General features: G+C 41.1%; 1 protein-coding gene across 1 annotated transcript; it reads right to left on the bottom strand.

Moving 5' to 3' along the window:
- Window positions 1–248: 248 nt before the first annotated feature.
- Window positions 249–23,890, bottom strand: mfsd11 (major facilitator superfamily domain containing 11). The gene is made up of 14 exons (XM_080446472.1): window positions 23,724–23,890; window positions 21,820–21,986; window positions 21,339–21,394; window positions 19,990–20,097; window positions 19,731–19,810; window positions 18,944–19,040; window positions 18,774–18,832; window positions 18,302–18,461; window positions 14,017–14,060; window positions 13,529–13,594; window positions 9,734–9,859; window positions 9,044–9,218; window positions 6,691–6,826; window positions 249–3,381 (listed from the first exon to the last, which is right to left on the bottom strand). The coding sequence occupies exons 2-14, from the start codon at window positions 21,913–21,915 to the stop codon at window positions 3,220–3,222; spliced, it is 1,365 nt and encodes a 454-aa protein (XP_080302598.1). The 5' UTR covers window positions 21,916–21,986; window positions 23,724–23,890; the 3' UTR covers window positions 249–3,219.
- Between the last annotated feature and the right edge of the window lie 243 nt (window positions 23,891–24,133).

The following is a 24,133-nucleotide window of genomic DNA, read 5'->3' as shown; positions in this document are numbered from 1 at the left end:
TCTTGGTTTACCTATGATCCTAGATTACTGAGGCACTACACTGTCTCTCTGCATTTGATGTATCTTTTATGGCAAGAACAAGCTCCATGATGCCACCTGCTGGCTCGTTGTGGGGTGACAGGTACCAAACATTCAACCCTCGGAACATTCCCAGAAAATATCATGAAAATCCTATTGAAAGATATTTCGCTAACAGACTAGACACACACTATGATGCACGCAATAAAAACAAGCAAGCGTGTCATTCGTGATTATTTCATTTCAGGTATAAAAATCACCTTTATTTTACACTGGTAATTCCCTTGATATCCTAGAGATACTGTAGACTGCGTGCGACCCAGTCGCAACACAACCTAAAAGGCTATATTGTAAACCATGAACAAACCAAAATGCTCTGTCTTCCGACAATAGATTAGCTACACAGTGTGTGATTCACCAACTGCATAAATAACAGAAAATAAAATACAGCATGGTGAGTCTGTTGTCCTGGCCCGATTCATACTTTGTCGTGCAATGGTGTCGCATGGTGAAAAACAGCCGATCGGTGGTTTTTTACCATCATGCGACAAAAACAACGTCACGAAGGTCCACTTCATACCAATGTGTTTGCTTTGTGTCTGAATGGTGTCAAATTAGTGTGAAAATCAGCCGTACACCATTCAAAGCTGTACTATGCGTGTACCGTGGGGCCATGTTTCCCCTCCAGGCTTCTCTGTGAGGGGTTGGGAGGTAGGGAGAAGATAGCAGGAGATGGACCAGATGATGTTCAGTTCTACACACAATCCAAACAGTGTCAGTTAGTATATTCATTCACCCAAATGTTGCCATCAACCTCTTTTACAGCATGAGGTGGTCACATGGAATGCAAAAAGCAGGCACCATGGTCCAGCTAGGAGCTAGCAGCTGGATTGGATCTTCTATATTACGACAAAGCATGGAGAGCGTGACAGACGATGACGACGACACACAAAGGCAAACATTTACAGCATAGTCCTTCATCAGTTGGGGTTCACATAGATTTCACAAGATTTCCCTTTAAACTATCGACGCCATTCGATGCCGTGTCTTGCAATACATGTCCTTATACAGTAAGGCCCTATGTCCACGCCAAAGCATTTTTCTTTTCTTTTTTTCTCAGCTGAAAACGCAAGGCAAATGCCAAGAGTTGAAAACATTTCACCTCTCGGCGACCAGATAAAAAACGGCAGACATGAACGCAAGAGCGGTCCCTCGGCCCCTCATCACGCTGCTGCCGTTTCCAGCATAGCGTAAATACATGGCGCTCCCGTTGAAAATAATTCAAACCGTACGATGTTCTCGGCGGGAAAAGAGCGTGTGGGTGGACACAGCCCCTGAGACAACCATTTGATACGTTGTATTAGGCGTGACAAAATCAACGATAAAATGCGTCCATAAATATTTTGCATCAAACTGTTTATGTCAGGGGTCTTCAACAGGGGGTCCGGGACCCCTAGGGTGTCTTCAGAGTAACTACAGGGGGTCCGCCAAATCTTTGTGTGATATATATATTATTATTTTTTACCTTAACCACCACAACCCTAGCATCCCTTTTCTGAGGAGAAATAGCAGATTTACAAGCTCACAGAAATAGCAGATCTACAAGCTCACAACGCCTCGCGCTGCGAGGCGTTGTGAGCTTGTAGATCGGCTATTTTTGGCAAAGAGGTAAAGGTGTAGAGGGACAAAAGAACAGTTAACGTAAACAAAGAAAGTTGAATCTAAAACACACATTTATACAATATAGAGGGGGTCCCTGCTTCATCTCTCTCAGCTAGGGGGTCCTTGGGCTGAAAACGTTGAAGACCCCCGGTCTTATGTAGTTCATGCCTCACTAAAGAACCTCGTTCTGAATAAGAACGTCGGCGCCTTTTCACCGCGTCATTTTTGCTTTGTGTGTGGATGTACTCATGACAGAAACGGCAGCTCAAAAACATATATTTTGGGGCGAATTGAGCGCACGAAAACAATGCCCACGCAGCGTACAAAGACATTTACAATACATGTGCTTGTAATTTAAGGAGGAGAAAAGGAGCCTGGTAGGACTGTCAATGTGTCCCGAATTTACTCCAACTGAAGCAGCGTCCCTACAAAGCTACGCTTCTTGCTGAGACCGGCACATTTTTGCTGGCAACATCGCATCATAGCCTATAATAAGCAATAAAAGCAGAGTTTTTTTTATTGCACGCGAGTGACCTCGTAATGATACCACCTGAACGTCTACAGTGACAAAACAAAAGGAGGCACGAGGTTTACGTTTACAACAGACGTGGCAATAAAGATCACTGTCCCCAAACGGTGTCCATATTCATTGAACTCTGAAGGCAACGAACAAAACAAAAACAAAATCTAGTGATTTATGGAGCTATAGAAGGCTGTGGAAAAAAAATCAAAGAGCAGAGATGTTTCAGGTGTGTGTGGAGGGAGAGCCCGGGTGGGTCCAGAGAAGCAGGTCTTCACCCATGGGTGGAACTGTCCTCCTCCACGTAGTCAATGCTATGCACCACTGGTTCTCAACAGTCAGGTCCGGTGACCACCGGGCAGGGGGTCTGTAACTCTGAGAGCGCAACAAATGGAACTTTCGGGTCCGTTCGGTTCCATTTGTTGCGCTCTCAGGGTTAAAGGAGTATTTCACCCAAAACATTTCTTATTTTCTATCAATTGCACACCCCATGAAGCCTTGAATTCATGGATTTCTTTTTTGTTTTTGTCGCATTCCTAAGCCAATAATTTGATGACCGGGTGTATTTCCAGTAGGAGACCCAAAATAATCTACTTTGCGTCTCCTACCGCATACATTAGCCGGTAGGAGACGGGAATCAAATGATTGGCTTAGGAATGCGACAGAAACTAAAACAAATCCATGAATTCAAAGGCTTCACGGGGTGTGCAATTGATAGAAAATAAGTAATTCTTTTGAGTGAACTACTCCTTTAACTCTCAGAGTTAAATTAACGCTTTTGTTGCGCTTTGTGTTGCACTCTCAGAGTCAACTCTCAGAGTTAAATTAACGCTGAGGACTTGATAGTGTAGATTGAGGGGGTCCCAGAGATCAAATAAAATAGCATCAAATAGGGGTCCGTGTGGCCTTTATAATGCATATCCTTGAAATTAAAAGAAAAGGCTTGAGAATCACTGGCCATCGCCCCGCCCCCCCCACCCCCCCAGTAAGTCCCAAGTAAGCCACGCAGGCCGGGCTGGTCAGATGCTGTCGTAGTCCGAGTCCCGCCGGCCGGCCTCCACCACCCACTCGGCCACGAAGAAAGACAGCGAGCCCGCGAAGCCCACCAGCACCAGGATGAGCAGCTGCCAGTGGAGCAGCAGGTAGTTGCTGTAGCCGAACGCCATCGCCGCCATGATGGACTGTGTGTGGGAGGGGGGTGGGGGGAATACAAACACTGTTTACAATTTAGGCATTTTAGCAGACGCTCTTACTCCAGAGCAAGGTAAACACATACATCATACATGGGCCACATGTATGGCCCCCACCTTCACTTAATGCGGCCCGATGGTTAATATCGGAATACTGATATTATTATTGATTTCAGCTGTTACAATTGCAAACATGCAAACATGACCCGCTTTCATTACTATGACTAGTATTAAAATTCTATTGTCTTTTTTATGTCCAATGTATGTGTATTTAAGTTCATAAAGTTAACATAAGTATAACTGAATGCATTTGAAATTAAATAAAAATGTTATTTTTCAGGATTCAATTAAAAAATAGCAAAAAAATAAATCAGGATTACAATTCAAAAATAGCTAAAAAAGGAGAGCTCAAAACGTGTTGCACTGCGACGCGTTTTGAGCTTGTAGATCGGCTATTTTTGCTACTTTTGTGTGACATAGAATGGCCCGACAGTATATGCAATGTGGCCCTCTGGAGTGAGTGTGGAAATATAGTGGCCCTCTCCATCATCAAAGTTGCCCATCCCTGACATACATCAAATGCATAGAGACAGTGCTTCAGTAATCTAACATCATAGGTAAACCAATAACCTATCATCAGTTTAAACATTATAATATCAATAAATAAATAATATGTACAAAACTATACAAACTATAACTATAAGACTGCAAGGTCATCAAGGCTAGGGCAAGTGCTACGGACTAAAGTGGAGTCTGAAGAGGTGAGTCTTCAGATTACGGCGGAAAATTGGGAGTGGGTCTGCAGTTCTGACTGCAACCGGGAGTTTGTTCCACAGTTTGGGAGCCAGAAGGGAGAAGAGTCTGGGACGTGTGGAGCGTTGTCCAGGGTGTTTTATGGAAGGGCGAAGAGTCTAGGATGTGTGGAGCGTTGTCCAGGGTGTTTTAGAGAAGGGAGAAGAGTCTAGGACATATGGAGCGTTCTCCAGGGTGTTTTAGAGAAGGGAGAAGAGTCTAGGACATGTGGAGCGTTGTCCAGGGTGTTTTAGAGAAGGGAGAAGAGTCTAGGACATGTGGAGCGTTGTCCAGGGTGTTTTAGAGAAGGGAGAAGAGTCTAGGACATGTGGAGCGTTGTCCAGGGTGTTTTAGAGGAGGGAGAAGAGTCTAGGACATGTGGAGCGTTCTCCAGGGTGTTTTAGAGAAGGGAGAAGAGTCTAGGACATATGGAGCGTTCTCCAGGGTGTTTTAGAGAAGGGAGAAGAGTCTAGGACATATGGAGCGTTCTCCAGGGTGTTTTAGAGAAGGGAGAAGAGTCTAGGACATGTGGAGCGTTGTCCAGGGTGTTTTAGAGGAGGGAGAAGAGTCTAGGACATGTGGAGCGTTGTCCAGGGTGTTTTAGAGGAGGGAGAAGAGTCTAGGACATGTGGAGCGTTGTCCAGGGTGTTTTAGAGGAGGGAGAAGAGTCTAGGACATGTGGAGCGTTGTCCAGGGTGTTTTAGAGAAGGGAGAAGAGTCTAGGACATGTGGAGCGTTGTCCAGGGTGTTTTAGAGGAGGGAGAAGAGTCTAGGACATGTGGAGCGTTGTCCAGGGTGTTTTAGAGAAGGGAGAAGAGTCTAGGACATGTGGAGCGTTGTCCAGGGTGTTTTAGAGGAGGGAGAAGAGTCTAGGACATGTGGAGCGTTGTCCAGGGTGTTTTAGAGGAGGGAGAAGAGTCTAGGACATGTGGAGCGTTGTCCAGGGTGTTTTAGAGAAGGGAGAAGAGTCTAGGACATGTGGAGCGTTGTCCAGGGTGTTTTAGAGGAGGGAGAAGAGTCTAGGACATGTGGAGCGTTGTCCAGGGTGTTTTAGAGGAGGGAGAAGAGTCTAGGACATGTGGAGCGTTGTCCAGGGTGTTTTAGAGAAGGGAGAAGAGTCTAGGACATGTGGAGCGTTGTCCAGGGTGTTTTAGAGGAGGGAGAAGAGTCTAGGACATGTGGAGCGTTGTCCAGGGTGTTTTAGAGGAGGGAGAAGAGTCTAGGACATGTGGAGCGTTCTCCAGGGTGTTTTAGAGAAGGGAGAAGAGTCTAGGACATGTGGAGCGTTGTCCAGGGTGTTTTAGAGGAGGGAGAAGAGTCTAGGACATGTGGAGCGTTGTCCAGGGTGTTTTAGAGGAGGGAGAAGAGTCTAGGACATGTGGAGCGTTGTCCAGGGTGTTTTAGAGAAGGGAGAAGAGTCTAGGACATGTGGAGCGTTGTCCAGGGTGTTTTAGAGGAGGGAGAAGAGTCTAGGACATGTGGAGCGTTGTCCAGGGTGTTTTAGAGAAGGGAGAAGAGTCTAGGACATGTGGAGCGTTGTCCAGGGTGTTTTAGAGAAGGGAGAAGAGTCTAGGACATGTGGAGCGTTGTCCAGGGTGTTTTAGAGGAGGGAGAAGAGTCTAGGACATGTGGAGCGTTGTCCAGGGTGTTTTAGAGGAGGGAGAAGAGTCTAGGACATGTGGAGCGTTGTCCAGGGTGTTTTAGAGAAAAGAGAAGAACAGGCGTGGAACAGGCGCGTACTAGTGGGGATTTTTTAACTACGGGGGCGCTTACTGTATGTCACACGCACACAGTCGCTCGTGCATGCACGCTGTGCGGTCACTGAAAGAAATAACCTCTTAATTATGTAGGCCTATTAATTATTAACCCACACAATAAATCAAATGTTATTCTCTTTACTTGCATAATGGGGATAATTATAGTGTTGTCATATGCATTTACCTGTATAACCTTTAGTTCATTCATGAATCCATTAGCCACTGTTACCCTAATGTTCAAATCTTTGGACTGCTTCAGGAAATTGTATAGCTATGCCTCCTTTAAAAATAGCATACAGTACTTAACAGGTCACATAATGGACCATTGATATGCATCCAGCCAGGGTCATTCCTTATCTGGCCCCTGTAAAAAGTCAGAACCTAACCCCCCCCGAACTGTTTACTGTACATATTTTCATTTTCGATTTCTACTCGTTTACAGTATATGATGTTTTTGCATAGTAGTGTATATTTGTCTGTCATTAAATGTTTCGATGAATTGAGTACAAAGGACCCCAATGGAAACAAGCCATAGTGCTTTCTTGGGTTTAAAATCCTCTTAACAGACTTTGTATTGAACTGTACTTCCCTGTGCTTGTCTTTGGAAACTGTTAATAAAGTATTCAATCAATCAATCAATCTTAATTCACGCTGTTCGAGTTCTGAGGCGCCCAGAACTGTTCCGGTTAGCGTCTAGCCCTAAATGTTGCCACTATAAATATTAAAGAAAGCTGCCGAGGTGAAAGCGTACCTGAATGAACTTGAAGACGGCGAAGGCCGGAGCGCTCTCCTCACGCCACACAAAGCCGATGATGCTGAGCAGCTGTGTGTTGAAACAGCTGTCCCCCAGACCCAACAGGAAGCTGCACAGCAACGCCACCGGCACACTGACACACACACACACACTCTTTTAGAACCAGGTTTTCTCCGTCACTCTAACCCCTTTTGTCCTCTTTCTTTCTTTCTTTCCTTCCTATGACTTGACTACAGTATTTTTCTATGAAATGTTGACACGGCAAAAATAAAAATAAACTCCTCCTTGTCTTTAACAGGGTGTTTATAAACCGGCTAAATCAGTCTCAAATCTGTAACTCAAAGCCAACCGTTGTTAAATACATGTTAGTCATCAATTAGGCGTTAAGAGTTTTCTTGTTCAAAAACATGGAATCCGTGATCGTAAACATTATGCGTCATGTGCTGCTATGAATAATATCATCTGTTGTGACTGACTGCTAATCAAGGCCGAGCCGATTATTCATGTTTATTTGTGTATGAAAAGAGATAGGATATTGTTTCTGTCGGGTGGAAACCTCATACAGGGTCCCCACACATTTTTAGCAATGAATTTCCAAAACTTTTCCAAAACTTTTCCAGAATATTTAGCCCAATTTCCAGGCCTATAAAACAATCATTCAGCGCAATAATGTGTCTCTTACTCCTATGTACAATGCCCAAAGATAGGCAGTGTAGCAAAAATAAAGCATAGAATATAAAATAGTACAATTTCATTCAACATTGCGTGGAAAATTAGGGCATAGTGACCCTGCGAGCGAAAATAGGAGGGGTGGACGACGTCGTTGCACGGTTCGTTGTTGCTCGCGGTAGGTCAGGACGGTCTCATTCAAAAACATGTATTTTAATGAGATTTCATCGCCCGCTCGCTTCGCGTCACGTCGCATCACGTCGCATCGCTGGCAGTGCGGATGGGGTGTTATACAGCCCGTTCGGCGAAAAAACTACTTATGTTACATATTTTGTGTAATGTTATACATGTTTATGAAAATGTTTTGTATTAAAAAAAATCAATAGCCAAAAACAATGCATAGCCAAATATTTTTCCAGGACCCTTGATAAATTCCAGGACCTTTGATCAATTTCAAAACTTTTCCAGTACTGGATTTTTTTTAATTTTATTTCAAAATATTTCCAGGAATTTCATGACCGTGGGGACCCTGCTCATATGTTCAAAACTGTTAGTTTCAGGATTCAAATTCGAAAATAGCAAAAGTAAGCAGATCTACAAGCTCAATACACGGCACGGTTTCGACTTTCGAGCTTGTAGATCTGCTACTTTTGATACTTTTGTGTGACGTGTAGTATGATCAAGTAAGGCATTAATTTACGACAAAACACAAAAAGTTAAAATATGGAGATAGGAGGTTTCTGCCCGACAACAACGATATGCACATCACATCCCCACATGTCCTGATAAAACCGGAGCTGGAACAAAGCATGTGTTCCAGGTGATGTCCACACACACAGTATATAAGTTGGTGTCCCGTGCTTTATTATTCAAACAAATAACAACCTTTCACCCAGGAACCTAACGAAGCACTTCCTGTGTGTTTGAATAAAAAAAGCATGTGACATGGGGACAGGATAGTAGTGTGTGGACACATGGATTAATAAAAAGGGGGTTCGTGGCCTAATGCATTGGTTCTCAAAGTGGGGTCCGGGGACCCTCAGGAGTCCTTGGGGGGGGTTCCAGGGGGTCCCCAGCAAAATGTGTTAATATAGCATCACAGTAATTTTAACCTTTTATACTTTGGCTATTCAAAAATAGCAGAATACAAGCTCATAGCACGGCACCGAGTGCCACACTATGAGCTTGTAGATCTACTTTTTTTTTTTTATCGTGAAAAATGTAAGCGAACATTTGTAACTCAAATCTTTGCTTCTGGGGGTCCCTGAAACAAAATATTTTGAGATGGGGTCCAGGGTCAAATACATATCATTTTGGTTGTCCTTGCTTGACATGAAAAAGTTTGAGAACCGCTGGCCTAATGCATATCAAACTGGACGGGGCGGGGTCCTTGAAATTGAAACGTTTGAGAATCACTGACGTCACTATGTCAATGGTTCTCAAAGTGGGGTCCATGAGGGGAGTGCGAGTGGGTCCCCAGCACACTTTGTTAATTTTGAACAATCGTGAAAAAGGTGGACAAACTTTCTAAAAAAACTCTTATAGGGGCCCCTGACCCAAAATCTTCGGCGGCCAAATACATTTTTAATTTGGGCGTCCTGGTCATGAATATGTTTGAAGAAGCAAACTGCACTATGTACCTGGGGGGATGTCTGCCTTTCTCTATATCAGTGGGTCTTACCTGGGGGTGATGTAGGCCTGCAGAGAGGTCCCCTCCTCGGGGGCGATGGGAGCGTCGCTGGCGATGTTGAGGAAGATCAGGTAGAAGGCCACGAAGTGCGTGATGAGCCCCAGCAGCACCACAGGGTTCCTCCCAAACCGGTTGCACTTGTTCAGCATCCCGAACACGCCCCCTCCTGGCCACAGCGGAGAAAAGCACCCCCACAGAAAACAACATCATCAAACAGCAAAGCTCGTCTTGTGACATTCCCTCTCTAAATGACACTCCGGCCGTTTCCTTGTGTCGCGGTCACATCTCTGCCCTGCCGCTCTGCATGTGACAAGTTATAAACAGTGGGTGGAAAGTCACTAAAGTACATTTTGCTCAAGCTCTGTGCTTTAAGTACATTTCTGAGGTGCTTTTTGCTTTGCTTGATCGTTTCCACATTTCAATGCTTCTATGCTTCTACTTCACTATCTATCAGAGTCCATTTATTTAAGAATTGAGTACTTTTGCTTTGGTACTGTTGAGTATATGTCTATGCCAATACTTCTGTACTTTTACTCAAGTAAAACATTTAATATAGGCTTTAAAAAAATTTACTTTTAAGTATTTCTACATTTGTGGTAGTGCTACTTTTAATTAAGTAAAACAAATAAATCATAATAATGATAATAAGCACTTCTTCCACCACTGGTTATAAGGACTCACCCAAGATCTCCCCTAAGCCAATGAAAATGCCAGAGACGCCGATCAGGCTCTTGGCGTCTTGGCCGAACTGCGTCATGGCTCCGATGCACGTCCCGTACACCCCGCTGAAAAACGTCAGCTCCAGACCTGCTCAGTGGAGAGAGAGAGCAAAGGTCCCAAATCCACACACTTATCACACGGAAAAATAAAGCTAAAACTAAAATCTCATGACTGAAACATTGTTGTCAGGCAAAGTCCTAAGCTGTGATTTGCAGTGGTGTAAAGTAACTAAGTACATTTACTCCAGTAAAGTAAAAGTAACACAAAATTGTAAGTACAGTACTTGAGTATTTCCAATTGTCTATACTTTTACTTCTACTCCACTACATCTCGGAGGAAAATATTGTGCTTTTACTCCACTACAATTATTTGAAAACTTTAGTTACTTTGTAGATATAAATTATTATCTTATAAAACATACATTAACCACTTTAGCCCTATTTTATACCTAGGCTATTTGAAAATAGCCGATGTACAAGCTCACAACGCGTCGCATCGCAACGCGTTGTGAGCTTGTAGATCTGCTATTTTCAAACATTTTAGTACTTTTACTTTTGGTACATTTTGATACCAATACTTTTGTACTTTTACCAAGTCAATTTTGAATTCCTGCTTTTACTTGTAACAGAGTACTCCTACATTGCAGTATTGATACTTTTACTTAAGTAAAACGTTTCAGTACTTTTTCCACCACTGGTGATTTTGTGAAACAGCGTGAGAGGAGTCCCTCCACACTACTGCCGTGTTTCATAAACAATTAACACAATATGATGTTTAGGTATTATCATTAAAGCTATGTTCCTGCTGTTCTACGTGCAGCCAACCAGTTGAAGAAATCGCGGATTGTGGCTTTAACCTTTATGCTTTCATGAAATATCCGAGAGCATAAGGGTTTTATGGAAGATGCTTCCGAACATGTATTCTATTGCTAGTTTGACCCCTTCAAATAGTCTTTAACCTTCAAATAACTTATAACCTAAAAGAGCTGATCTACAAGCTCACGACACTTCACGAGCTGGTAGCCCAAAACACAGGTCCATTTGGTTACATTTTGTGTTAAATTAACACATTTGACAGCGTAGTGTGCTATAGCAGCAAACTTTTTCATGTCAAGGACCCCCAAAATTATATGTATTTGGCCACGGACCCCCCATCTAAAAATATGTTGTTCCAGGGACCCCCAGAAGCAAAGATTTGAGTTACAAATGTTAGCTTTTCAAAAAGAAAATAGCCTATTCAAAGATTTGCGAATAGATTTGTGAATAGCCAAAGTATACAATAATGGTTAAATGATTATGACGCTATATTATTATTTAGCGGGGGACCCCTTGGTACCCCGCCAAGAAGGACACCTGGGGGTCCTCGGACCCCACTTTGAGAACCAACGTGCTATAGGGCCTGGCAAAAAAACCAAAAGGGGGGCGTCAACATGTGTCACTTGGTAGCGGGGGCCATGTTTTGGGTCAGAGACTACATAATACTGACGCTATTCTACAGATTGACTGTTTTTTTAGCTTTCCAGCCTGGAGGCAACATCATGGAGGACGAGTTAAACCTTTAAGACCTGAGGCGATTCTTTAAAATGTTTTCTAAATCCTAACAGTTTTTAAACAAAAAATCTAAACATTTATTTTTCAAGATTTTTTAAAAATATTTTTTAATAGCCTAAGAAATCTAAATTGACACAGATGCGATCCAGGTCTAAATGGGTTAACAAAGAGACGACGGGTGGCTGGCTCGGATCTCAGCATATATCTTTCTAACCAATAAACGTTCTTGAATCTTGAAACATTGTCATTCATATGTAGCATACCATGAGTTATCATAGGAAATGATAGAAAATGACTCAGCTCTGAATCAGTTCTTAATGATTACAAACAAAGTATGTAGATGTTGAGCAGGTATCAGAAAGAGCTACATCTACACGCCGAATTACACTTTTGTGTGCTAACAAGATGTGACAAAAATACAATATATATTTATTGCACCATTAGGGCTGTCACGATTACACATTTAAGTTGGCGATTAATTGTCACTCAAAAAATTGCGATTAGCGATTTAATTGTGCTTCTGTCGTTGAAAATTATTGGAACATTATGAATACAAATTACATTTCTGTTTGGCTCTTAAGGCGGTTACACACCGGCGAATGTGCGAATATACGCAAAATTCGGACTTGTTCCGAATAATTAAAAGACGCTTTTTCGCTTCGCTTTTCCGCTTTTTCGCGCCATGTACGCTTGCATTGACTTTATAAGGTTTTTTAAAAAAGCGTATTATTCGCACGAAAAAAATCGCCCCAGTGTGTAAGGACCTTTAGCCTTCGTAAACAAAGGTTGCACGGGCAGATATGACAAATTACACATATTTAATTACTTTACACTTAAAAATAAACATTAATAGTGGAAATAGCCGATCTATAAGATCAAAACGCGGCGCGATGCGTTTTGAGCTTATAGATCGTCTATTTCCACTATTTTTGACATTTTTAAAAAATATATGATTTTTTTTTACATGGAATTGATTATGACGATTATGCAAAAATAATTGCGATTATATAGAATAATTGCGATTAGACGATTATGTAATAATTGTGACAGGCCTATGCACCATAACCACTTAAATAAGCACAGCTCTATGTTACAATTGTGCATTTATAATGTCTAAGTTACATCAATTCTCCGAAAATAGCTGATCTACATTACAATCACTCCTTCACAGTGACCCTGGTTCTTGACAAACAGGTTTCGTGCAAAGACTACAACTGCATACAGATGCAAAACGCTAAAGTTTTTCGATTGGAGCTGAACAATCAGTGTGATGACCCTCCTGAAAAGGCTTCTCTAGAAACACAATTTACACGTGAAGCCAGACAGGGTAACGAATGCCCCGTTTTCGGTCACTTGTTATTCGAACACGGTGAGTCAGGTAAGGCAGGCTGTTTGTAAATGTTGAGCAGCTAACAGCCTGAGCTACAATGTAGAGATTAGCAATCTCTCAACAAAAGAAAATACCCAAATCTACAAGCTCTCGCTATTAACCCTTTAAGACCGGGAACGCATTCGTGTGTCATTTTCAAGATTTCTTTGGCTATTCAAAAATAGCAGATATACAAGCTCATAGCGTGGCACAGAGTGCCGCGCTATGAGCTTGTAGATCTGCTATTTTTGAAAAATCATGAACATTTGTGCAAATATTGGGAAAATGTGGACACTTTGTAACTCAAATCTTTGCTTCTGGGGGCCCTGGAAAAAAATATTTTACAAATGTTCGCTTTTAAAAATATATATTCCAAGATTTGCAAAAATCTTCACGATTTAAAAAAAATAGCAGCTATACAAGCTCATATGAGCTTGTATATCTGCTATTTTTGAATAGCCCAAAGATCTTAAAATGACACAAATGATAATTTCCCGGTCTTAAAGGGTTAAATGTGTGTATTAAATGGCTCGTTCCTTCAATAAGGTATTGCAGGTGTACTTGTGTAAGTGGTGGTAGCAGATCAAAATCATCTTCTGTCCAGTGTTCATACTGGTCGAGTCCGTCAATGTACCCGATTTTGCTGAGGTAATAAGGCTCTTTTCGGTAAAGAACTAGTTAATGTTTACAAATCTACCGTCATCCACCGTCACTCTGTAGTCTAAAGAGCATCATTGTGTAGTCTCTGACCCAAAACATGGCTGCCGCTACCACGTCCCCCCCCTTGCTGACGTCACGTTTCCACTCACTATACATGCTGTGTTCACGTGGACCAACCTGTGTACGCTATAGAGGTGCTGAGCAGCAGCATCTCCTTGGTGACCAACAGTTTACAGGCTTTGACTGTGACACGAGAGAGAGAGAGAGAGAGAGAGAGAGAGAGAGAGAGAGAGAGAGAGAGAGAGAGAGAGAGAGAGAGAGAGAGAGAGAGAGAGAGAGAGAGAGAGAGAGAGAGAGAGAGAGAGAGAGAGAGAGAGAGAGAGAGAGGGAAAGGGTCACAGAAATGTTGTCAAATATATTCAGAAATCTTGTATCTCCATATTTCAACTATTTGTTTTATCGTAAATGAATGCCCTACTTCATCATACAAGAGTGTCGCAATAAAGTAGTGAAAATAGCATATCTACAAGCTCACACTTTATCAAATGATCTATCATTATTGTTATAATCAATGAAATGGATTAGTTTGCATTACTGTTGCACACCTAAAAAACAAGCGACTGAAAGATGTTTCAATGAAGCAGCCAAATATGGGTTGAACTCACCAAAAGCATCCGTAGCCTTGGCACACATGCCTGTGCTGGGTGTTCTGCAAAGATGAGGAGGAAATGTTTATGAAAAATCAAATAAACAGTCAGACAGAATGGGTAACACTGTGAGAAGGTCTTAGCAGAAAATGGGTTTTCCACATTCAGATATTTCTTTAGATAAATCACAGAAAGGGTCTTTCTGCCATTCATTTCTATGGCAGACGTTTGGTTTGGTTAACCCATTAAAGACCTGAGGCGTAAGTCTGTTGTTGCTATATCAGTGGTGCTCGCACCCTTTCATGTCAAGGACCCCCCCAAATTATATGTATTTGGCCGTGGACCCCCCCCCCCCCCATCTAAAAAAAATTGTTCCAGGAACCCCCAGAAGCACAGGACCACAATGGAAACAAGCCCTTTTTTGTGCTATCCTTTTAGCACCATTGTATAATCGTACCACTGTACTATTTGCAATCTGTTAATAAAGTATTCAATCAATCAATCAATCCTCCTTGGCTTTGTCTGAGAGCCCGGTCATTTATGACCTGACGCTGAATCGTTACCACAACCATGAGAGGTCCATGTCTACTGTTATTTCAGCTTGGCTATTTGTGCTAATAACGCAGATGACCTGACGTTCCAGCACATCAACGGTTGATACATTTGAACATTGTGGGTCAATAAATCATCAATAAATGCGATTAGTAAAAAGCGCTCTGGACATTATATCCAAAGGCCTCCTCTGCTAAAAGAAACAGTGAAATAGGCAGTTAAACATGCCTGTGTTTTTGACCTCTGCCCCTAGCTCTTTTCCTGGAACCATTTCATTTAGCAACATCCAACCCTCTGCGTAGGAATAATAAACAATGCTAAAGTTCAAGCTGAAACTAATGCTGTCTAGAAACTGTCTCTATTTCACCCGTGCAGTCCAACAAAAACACTGAGAAATTGGCCATTTAGATAATCAATATCGATGCATTGTTGTTAACAGTATTGGGGAGCTTCCATGCAGTATAGGGGGTCTGTCATGATGCTGGTGATATTTTCTGACAGAGGCGCCGGATTAATAAACAACGTGGGGGGACATTAATAAAGTTCACTGTCAAGTCCATGGTTATATTACACTCTTTGTTTGGAGTTCAATTAACTAAGCATTTGAATGTGTTAGTTGACAATTATAAGTTGTTCTAATGAAGACTTTTGATTGTAAATATACATTTCTGACAGTCTATTTAAGGGAAAATTAAGTTCACTATAGTTAGAAGAACTCCATGAAACATTGCCGTTTTGATAAAATAGAGTTTGAGAGAGAAGCTACTCCAGTAGTGTGGAGTTTTAAAGATTTTAAATAACATTCAGAGAGACGGTAGCCTACTTAATAGGGTGTAAAATACCAAGACTGTTCTTTAAATCCCCAGACACATCGCTGTGAAACTAATACATTTGCATTGGAAAAAAATCACTTGGTTTGGCTCATTCATTTTCGACTACTCCTCTCTGTTTATGTGTAGCAGCTACACAAAAGGAGATTATGCAAGTGATCTCTATGCAAATACGGGTACAGTTGTCTTCTATTGTTCTGTAGCCTACACGCCAATCAGCAGGTGATGGGTTTCACCTGGTGTTGTTGTGGCGTTCAATGTGAAAGGGCCTTTCACGCTGTCAGGGACAGAGCAGACAGCAGAGAGACAGTGCTCAGATAGACGAGAGCGGCCAATACACAAAGTGTGTAGGTACTAGGTAGCATACAATGAGGTATAGCCAGACTGAATCGTTGGGGGATACTTAATCGCCAGAAACCCCCTGCCGGCACCCATGACAACCGGCATTGTTTTCACCTTATGGTATCACCTCAGCTAACCTAGAACCTAGCTTGCAATTGCATTGGCAGCTTCCTTGTTTATGACTGTTAAAGTGTCTGTTTGCTATCTGTTTTTATGGTGTCCTAAATGTAATTGCTGTCATGGACTCATGGAATAAAGCAAAAATAAAATCTTGTGACTGACTGAAACATTTTCCTAATCTGTGATTTGTCAAACATTATGAAAGTAGTCATCCCGCACTAGTACTCCGTACTAGTACTTAAAATAACTACCGTAATGACTGAAAAACTACAATATCACAAAAAAACACATCACAGCACAACATGCTGAGCTTGTAGATCGGCTATTTTCGGTGACAAATGGATAACTTTAAACTTTAATAATGTGGACTGATAAAATTGCATTATAACAGGACTTTCAGGTTCTGCTGCCATTAAAACTCAGCAGTGCTTATCAGAGCACTGTGTCACGGCAAACTAGGCCAATCAAATCCAGATGTAACATTTGTCGCGCAGAGTAACATCCCCTCTGGAGGTCATATTTGTGACCCAATTGACCAATCAAATTGCCGGGATGTCACGTTTGTGACGGCCACAAAAACGTGACATCCATCCATCTGTGACGCAGAAACCTTGTCCATAGTTTGACTTTTTATGTTTTGTCGTAATTTAATGCCCTACTTCGTCATGCTACTACAGTGTCACACAAAAGTAGCAAGAATAGCCGATCTACAAGCTATGCGGTGTGAGCTTGCAGATCGGCTATTTTTGAAACCTTTTTAAGTGGAAGTGCTAAAGTCCGTCTGTGGGTTTCATAAATATTGAACCAATGAAAAGAATTAGCAACAGCTTGTGACTAAATAATAACTTCATTGGATCCATTGGAACACAGGTCCTTTTTTCCATTTTCAGAAAAGTTACAGTTTTGGACATACAAGGTTTCCACCCAACTGTCATGATATAGGATTGTATTGTATTGTACCTCTACAGAGGTGATACCAGGTGCTACTTTCACCCAAATAGGTAGGTGAGTAGAGTGGAGCTGTGACCGTGCAGAGTAAACAAAGTGCCAAATGATCCTCAAGCCAATCTATGCTGTGGTTGAACTGTAGCTCTGACACTGCAGTTTCACATGGGAAGTGAGACAGCTAAAAAGTGCTGGATGCAGATAAAAGGGACATTTTAAATTAAAACTACATTCCCGTGCTCTTTCCCACTAAGAAGACATTTTTTTTATAAATGTCTCTTTTCGAATACAAAGAACAAAAAGAACCGTGCCGTTCTGTGAAACCTGTTTCTAGATTTGGGCCCTGCTCTGGAGGTGGTACTAACCCACCAGAACTTTTTGGGAACCCACAACTCCAAACTTATACTTCTACAGGCACGTTGTGAGCTTGTAAATCAGCACGTTTTGGTTTTTTTTCATGCCGTACCTACACCTTCAGGAGTGGTTTCTGGTTGGAATCGAAACGTAAACAAAAGAACATCCCAGAACTTCTCGGGTTCTGGGGAGTTTCAGGTTATGGAAGGTACTGGGCAGTGGTGGAAAAAGTACTCACATTCTTTACTAAGTAAAAGTACCAATACTGCAGTATAGAAATCTGTTCTCTGTTACAAGTAAAAGTCCAGAATTCAAAATTTACTTGAGTAAAAGTGCAAAAGTATTGGCATCAACATATACTTGAAGTACCAAAAGTAAAAATACTAAAATATTTGAAAATAGTAGATCTACAAGTTCACAACTGTGAGCTTGTAGATCATCTATTTTCAAATAGCTTAGGTATAAAACAGGACTAAAGTGGTTAATGTATGTTTCATAATATAATCATTTATATCTGAAAAGTAACTAAAGTTTTCAAATAATTGTAGTGGAGTAAAAGTACAATATTTGTCTCTGAGATGTAGTGGAGTAGAAGTAAAATAATTGGAAATTGGACATACTCAAGTGAAGTACAAATACCTCACTGTAAGTACAGTACTTAAGTAAATGTACTTAGTTACTTTCCACCACTGGTTCTGGGTTAACCCTTCATCAGTGGTTCTCACATTTTTTCATGTCTGGGGACCCTCACATTAATATGTATTTGTCCGCAAACCCCCATCTGAACATATTTTCTGCCAGGTACCTCCATATAAGATTTGAGTTCTTAATGATGCAAAAATATTGTATATTATTATATTTTTCAAGATTTCTTTTGAAAATAGCAGATCTACAAGCTATTTTCAAATAGGGTGAAAGTTGTTTAAGTGATTTTGATGCAATTTTAACTCATTTTACCGGGGACCCCCTCAAGGACCCCTGGGGGGTCCACGGACCCACACTGTCCAAAAGACGGGCCATTAGATGAGACAGGGGTTTCCCTCTCCCTGTTATATAACAGGGTTCTCCCTCTCCCTGTTAAATAACAGGGGGTCTCTCTCTCCCTGTTCAATAACAGGGGGTCTCTCTCTCTCCCTGTTCAATAACAGGGGTCTACTCACTGCGCTGTGGAGGAACTCTCCGACGAGTCGACCAGGAGGCCGGGGTCTGACGTCTCCGGGGACGTGCGGTCAGGGTCCGGCTTCCGGATGAGGAAAAATAGGAAGCAGCCGACCAGGCTGATGATCGTGAGCGAGATGAACACTGTCTGGCGTGCTTTGTCTGACGCACACGCACGCACGCACACACACACACACACACATGAGTCAGAAACTCAAAATGGCATTTCCTAAGGGAACACAGCTATAGAGGGAATTTTCTGCAATATCTATGTATAGCAATGACAAAGTACTCATGATCAACCCTTCTGTTGTTAATTATTGTTCAATCAATGACACTAACACAATTAAAAATCCATCCATCCATCCATATGCAAAAAGATTTCAATTGCCTGGTGTAGAATACACTGACAATAAATGAATCTTCTCCATCCATCCATGTAAAAACTATGATTAAAAGAAAACATCTAAATACCTGTTATGTGAGTTTGATGGTGCCATGCGAAATATATATAGAGGTTTCCGAATAATAAGCTGCAGAGAGACATATGGACATATTCAACAGAAGAAGAGTATTACACACAACACAGTTGTGCACAAAACACTAGCTGGCAGATTCAATAACGGTAAGTAAACGAGAGTCACCTGAACTGCAGCAAGGCCCAAAATATGCCACTGTTCCTGCCGATGGTCGTATCACTGGAGTTGACGGCCAGCACGTATCCCTGAGCCGTCCACAACACTAGATGAATAGATCACAACACATCATATAGATCAGAGGACATTTAAACACTTGAACCCTATATTCTTCATTCAGTGCTTGCACGATCTTCAAGCTGACAGCACCTTGTGAGATTGTGAATCGGTTATAATTGCTGAATGTTTGCCTATTTTTGCTGAATGTTTTCCTATTTATGACATGCCCGTGTGGTTAAAGCAGGACATAATTGTCTCATGGCAAAAAGAACAGATCTACAATCTACTGTTCCTTTTGCCGGTATGGAGTTATAAGTGTTCCATCTGGGCTGCCTGTTTGAGCTGGGTCCAAACAATATTTTCCCTAGAAGTCTGTGTTATGAATATGGCTTTTGTTATTGTTCTAGTTTGTTGTTTCTTTTCCTGGTGTATTGTGCATAGTACTTTTTCCCTTTCTTTACTGTATGTGTGTGTCCTACTGTTATGAATATTTTTGTGTGTGTGTTTTGAAACTGCAGCGTATACAGTAGTGTACTCCACATTGCTGTAATTGTACTGTAATGTTATTGTAATATGCTGCCTGGAAAATACCACTTCTGAAGCCAGTGGAAGGTTGGTATTAAATCTCCTTCACATTTTACTTGCAAATTGTTCTACCGTTTGAATTGATATGTGAGACAAACAAACAACAAACAAACAAACAAACAAACGTGATATTTCAACACTTTCATTTTACCTGCAGCTGCTACCCCAACGAGTACAGAGGCCGTATAAAAGGTCCATGTATATGGATGTATGAACATGGCAATGTAGCCACTGCAGGTGGGGGGGGGGGGGAAACAACAACATTCAGATTAGGAGAGACTGGACAAACTGGAACAGTTAGCATATTTAGCTGAAAGACAAGCGTGGGTATGCGTGTGTGTGTGTGTGTGTGTGTGTGTGTGTGTGTGTGTGTGTGTGTGTGTGTGTGTGTGTGTGTGTGTGTGTTTTACCTGTATAAAAGTCCACTAAAGAACATGGACAGCTGTGGTCCTATGACCGCGACCACTGACGGAGCGATCATATTGGATGCAGAGAAAACGCCATAGATGATGGACATGCTACAAGTACGGAAGGACAGCACGGTTAGGCTTGATGCTGATAGAATGTACAACATCAGTTTTGTTAACTATTGAAACCCTAGTTGGCCAGAGTCCCACAGGGGTCTATATACTAGGGTCCCTCCTGGTTTCCCTCTACACTACATATCTTTGGCGAAAATAGCCAATCTTGTAGATCGGCTATTTTTTGACAGAATGCTGACCCCAGAATAGGAATGCTAGGGTTCAAGTGCTTAAGAGGTTTTCATCTCACGCAAACGTTGCCTGACAAAAATAACTACTAGGCCATTTTAACTATTTTGTTATACTCTGCCAGTGATGGAAAAAGTATTCAAGTTTTTTTATTTAAGTAAAAGTATCAATACTGCAATGTAGAAATACTCTGTTACAGGTAAAAGTCCGGAATTAAACATTTACTTGAATGAAGTACAAAAGTGTTGGTATCAAAATGTACTTAAAGTACCAAAAGTAGAAAGTACTCCTTATGTAGAATGTCCCATTTCACAAGTTTTCAAATCATTTGAAAATAGCAGATGTACAAGCTCACAATGCGTCGCGACGCGACACATTGTGAGCTGGTAGATCGGCTATTTTCAAATGGCCGAAATGTAAGTAACTAGTAACTACAGTTTTCAAATAATTGAAGTGGAGTAAAAGTATAATATTTGCCTCTGAGATGTATGGAGTAGAAGTATCGAAAATTGGAGATACTCCAGTAAAGTAAAAATACCTCAAAATTGTACCTACAGTAAGTACAGTACTTGAGTACATGTACTTAGTTACTTTACAAAACTGTACTCTGCCAATTGCTCCATGGCAAAAAAACAAACAAACTATGAACTTGAAACAAGCTATTAAACACAATCAGGGAGCCTTCAAATTGCTTATATACTCAATTCTTATCATTTTTGCTAAGAATCTCTTAGGGGGCGCCGAAAATTACTCCATGTAGCAAAGTTTAATTTATGCGTTACCTTATTTCACTGGAATGCAGGGAGCTGAGAGTAAACGTTGTTACCTAAACTGATTAGCTATGATTCATTTATCCTTCTAATGTCATTTGCCCGCTACATTCGATTACGCTTCCTCAGATGTGCGACCAGGTGAGGAATCAATCCGTACAACTAATATATGTCACCAGATCAGAACTGATCCCATAATAAGCAAGGCCATCTGCTAAATGCATACAATACAAGTTTATATAATAATGTAAAACGCTAAACATCTTAGTCATAAATCACCTCGTGTATCCACTGCCGTGAAACTCTGAGCTGTTGTAGCTCTTCAACACCGTTTGCTGGGAAGACAAAGAAAACGGACAGTTAGTTATGCCCGGTTTATACGTCGTCATACGACTGTGTTGCGTGCCGCAAATAGCCGACCTTGTAGGTTGACACCGTCCTAAAACGAAGTAGAAATTAAGCATTACAGACGGTATAGAGTTTGAATGATGAGGTTCTATGTAATCAATATGATCAGGACTAAAGGAAGAGGTTCTAATCAACATGATAAGGATTGCTTGAGGAGGTTGTGTGTAAACATTACAATATGATCAGGATTAAATGAAAATACTGTATGTATATGAGGTTCCATGTAATCAAAGTAATCAGGATAACATGATGACGTCCTGATCAATATGATCAGGCCCTAACATCAAGAGGTTCTATGCAATCAATATGATCGGGATTAAATGTGTGTAATCAATGAGATCCAGTTGGTTACCTCTATGTTGCCACATGTTTGAAAAGCAGTGAACATGAACATAAAGCCAAATCCCAGGATGATGATGTTCAACAGCGATTTCCCCTCCGGAGACATGATGACGTGCGTATGTAGTGTGACAACAAGTCAAGTGTCTTCAAAACGGATTTAATCAGCGTCAACTCCTCCTAAAGGAACCGAAAAAAAGACACATTAATATGTATAACCAACTCCAGTTCAGTTTATCGTCACATCACAAGCTCACGCTAAGGCAGGGGTCTTCAACGTTTTCAGGCCAAGGACCCCTTGGCTGAGAGAGAGATGAAGCAGGGACCCCCACTACATATTGCATAAAATTGTGTCGTAAATGTAACATTTTCATAGTTTTCTTAGACAGCTTCATAGACTTTGACAGCACTATCATCAGTGTATGTTCGATTAATGTGTATTTTCAGACATTTAACCACTTCAATCATCAATACTTAGACTTTTTTTCCCTCTACACCAAACCTCTTTGTCAAAAATAGCCGATCTGCAGGCGCACAACGCCTTTGGCTAATGTTCCACTCAGAATAGGGATGCTGGGGTTCAAGTGGTTCATGTAAAAAACATGATCCTATCACACAAAGATTTGCCCCCCCCCCCCTAGGGGTCCCGGACCCCCTGTTGAAGACCCCTGCGCTAAGGTATAAATGATTAGGTGTCGTGAGCTTCTTTAGTACAAGCTTCACACACACATATTGCAAGCCCAAGACACCTTTATTTGTATAGAATGCTTAAAAACAACAGGAGTCGCTTTCCAGTCAGGAGAAAGCAACATCAATGACACATTACAGGGTTCAGAGAGCTCAAGACATAACAAGACACAAATTAGGCAAACATACTAAAATCAGAGAACACATTAGTGGAAGCAAACACATAAACAGAAGATCAATTATCAACAGTGGTGGAAAAAGTACTCAAATTCTTAAGTACCAATAGGCCTACTGCAATATTGGTACTTTTCAAATCAACTTAATCAAGTCATCATGATTTGTATGTGTGGGTATCTCATTTTAAACAAGCTTAGTGCTTTATGAGACTTCCAGTTTAGTAGACCTTGTATTGTGAATTTGTACTTCCATGTACTGTTGTTCTCATGTCTTACTAAATAAAGTACATCAATCAATCAATCAAATACTCTGTTACAAGTAAAAGTTCGGAATAAAAAAATACTTGATTAAAGTGCAAACGTGTTGGCATCAAAATGTACTTAACGTACCAAAAGTAAAAGTACTATAATGTTTGAAAATAGCAGATCTACAAGCTGAGCTTGTAGATCAGCTATTTTCAAATAGCCTATGTATAAAATAGGGCTAAAGTGGTTAATGTATGTTTTATAATATCATAATTTATATCTGAAAAGTAAATAATAACTAAGTTTTCAAATAATTGTAGTGGAGTAAAAGTACAATATTTGCCTCAGAGATGTAGTGGATTAGAAGTAACAGTATTGGAAATTGGAAATACTCAAGTAAAGTACAAATACCTCAAAATTGTAGTGCAATACTTAAGCAAATATACTTAGTTACTTTCCACCACTATTTATTTTAAATAAAGTATAACACCAAAGTATGAGCCAATCAAAATAAATGTCAAAACAAATCTCACGTCAAAGTGTGTGACAGAGAGTTCCGCATTCCCTTAAATCTCAAATAAAAAGACAAATACAACAGCAGCAGATCAAATATCCATACAAAAATGTATGGAATGTGTATCCATAGCATGGACACAAAGTAGCTACACTAAGGAGACTAAAACAATTCATCCACAAGTTGATCAGCAATGCCTTATAGATGTACACTATGGTTTGAGATGTTTGATCACAAGGAGAGTCATTCATTGCAGTGTTTTGTTTGCGTTTAATATCATTAAATCAAACTCACCTTTTGTCTTTAATGTAGCAGTTCAACCCTATTGTTTGTGATCATGGCACTTTATTTGAATACGGTATAATAAATATGTTATAACAATAACTCATGAGCTAAGAAACAACACGTTTCCCGTTGAGAGACAACAAATGAAGTATATAGTCTTGTTATGTCCAGCTCCAGTCATAATGAGACAGTAAAAAAAAATAGGAGGAAAAAAGTCATGTGAATAAACAAGTCAGCTGACTCCGGGAACGGGGGCCTACGTCACTCGAAACGAAAAATAGCAGCTCTGCAAGCTCACAGCGCGTCGCTTCCGCTACGCGCTGTGAGCTTGCAGAGCTGCTATTTTTCGGCGCGCGCCACGCCGTCGTACGACGAAGTCTCTGGCCACCGGAACGGCACCCATCTTCTTCTTCCGCTTT

Source organism: Gymnoscopelus braueri (assembly GCF_963280865.1).
Source record: "Gymnoscopelus braueri genome assembly, chromosome: 13".
Classification (NCBI taxonomy): Eukaryota; Metazoa; Chordata; class Actinopteri; order Myctophiformes; family Myctophidae; genus Gymnoscopelus; species Gymnoscopelus braueri.
This window is presented reverse-complemented; position numbering and strand designations above follow the sequence as displayed.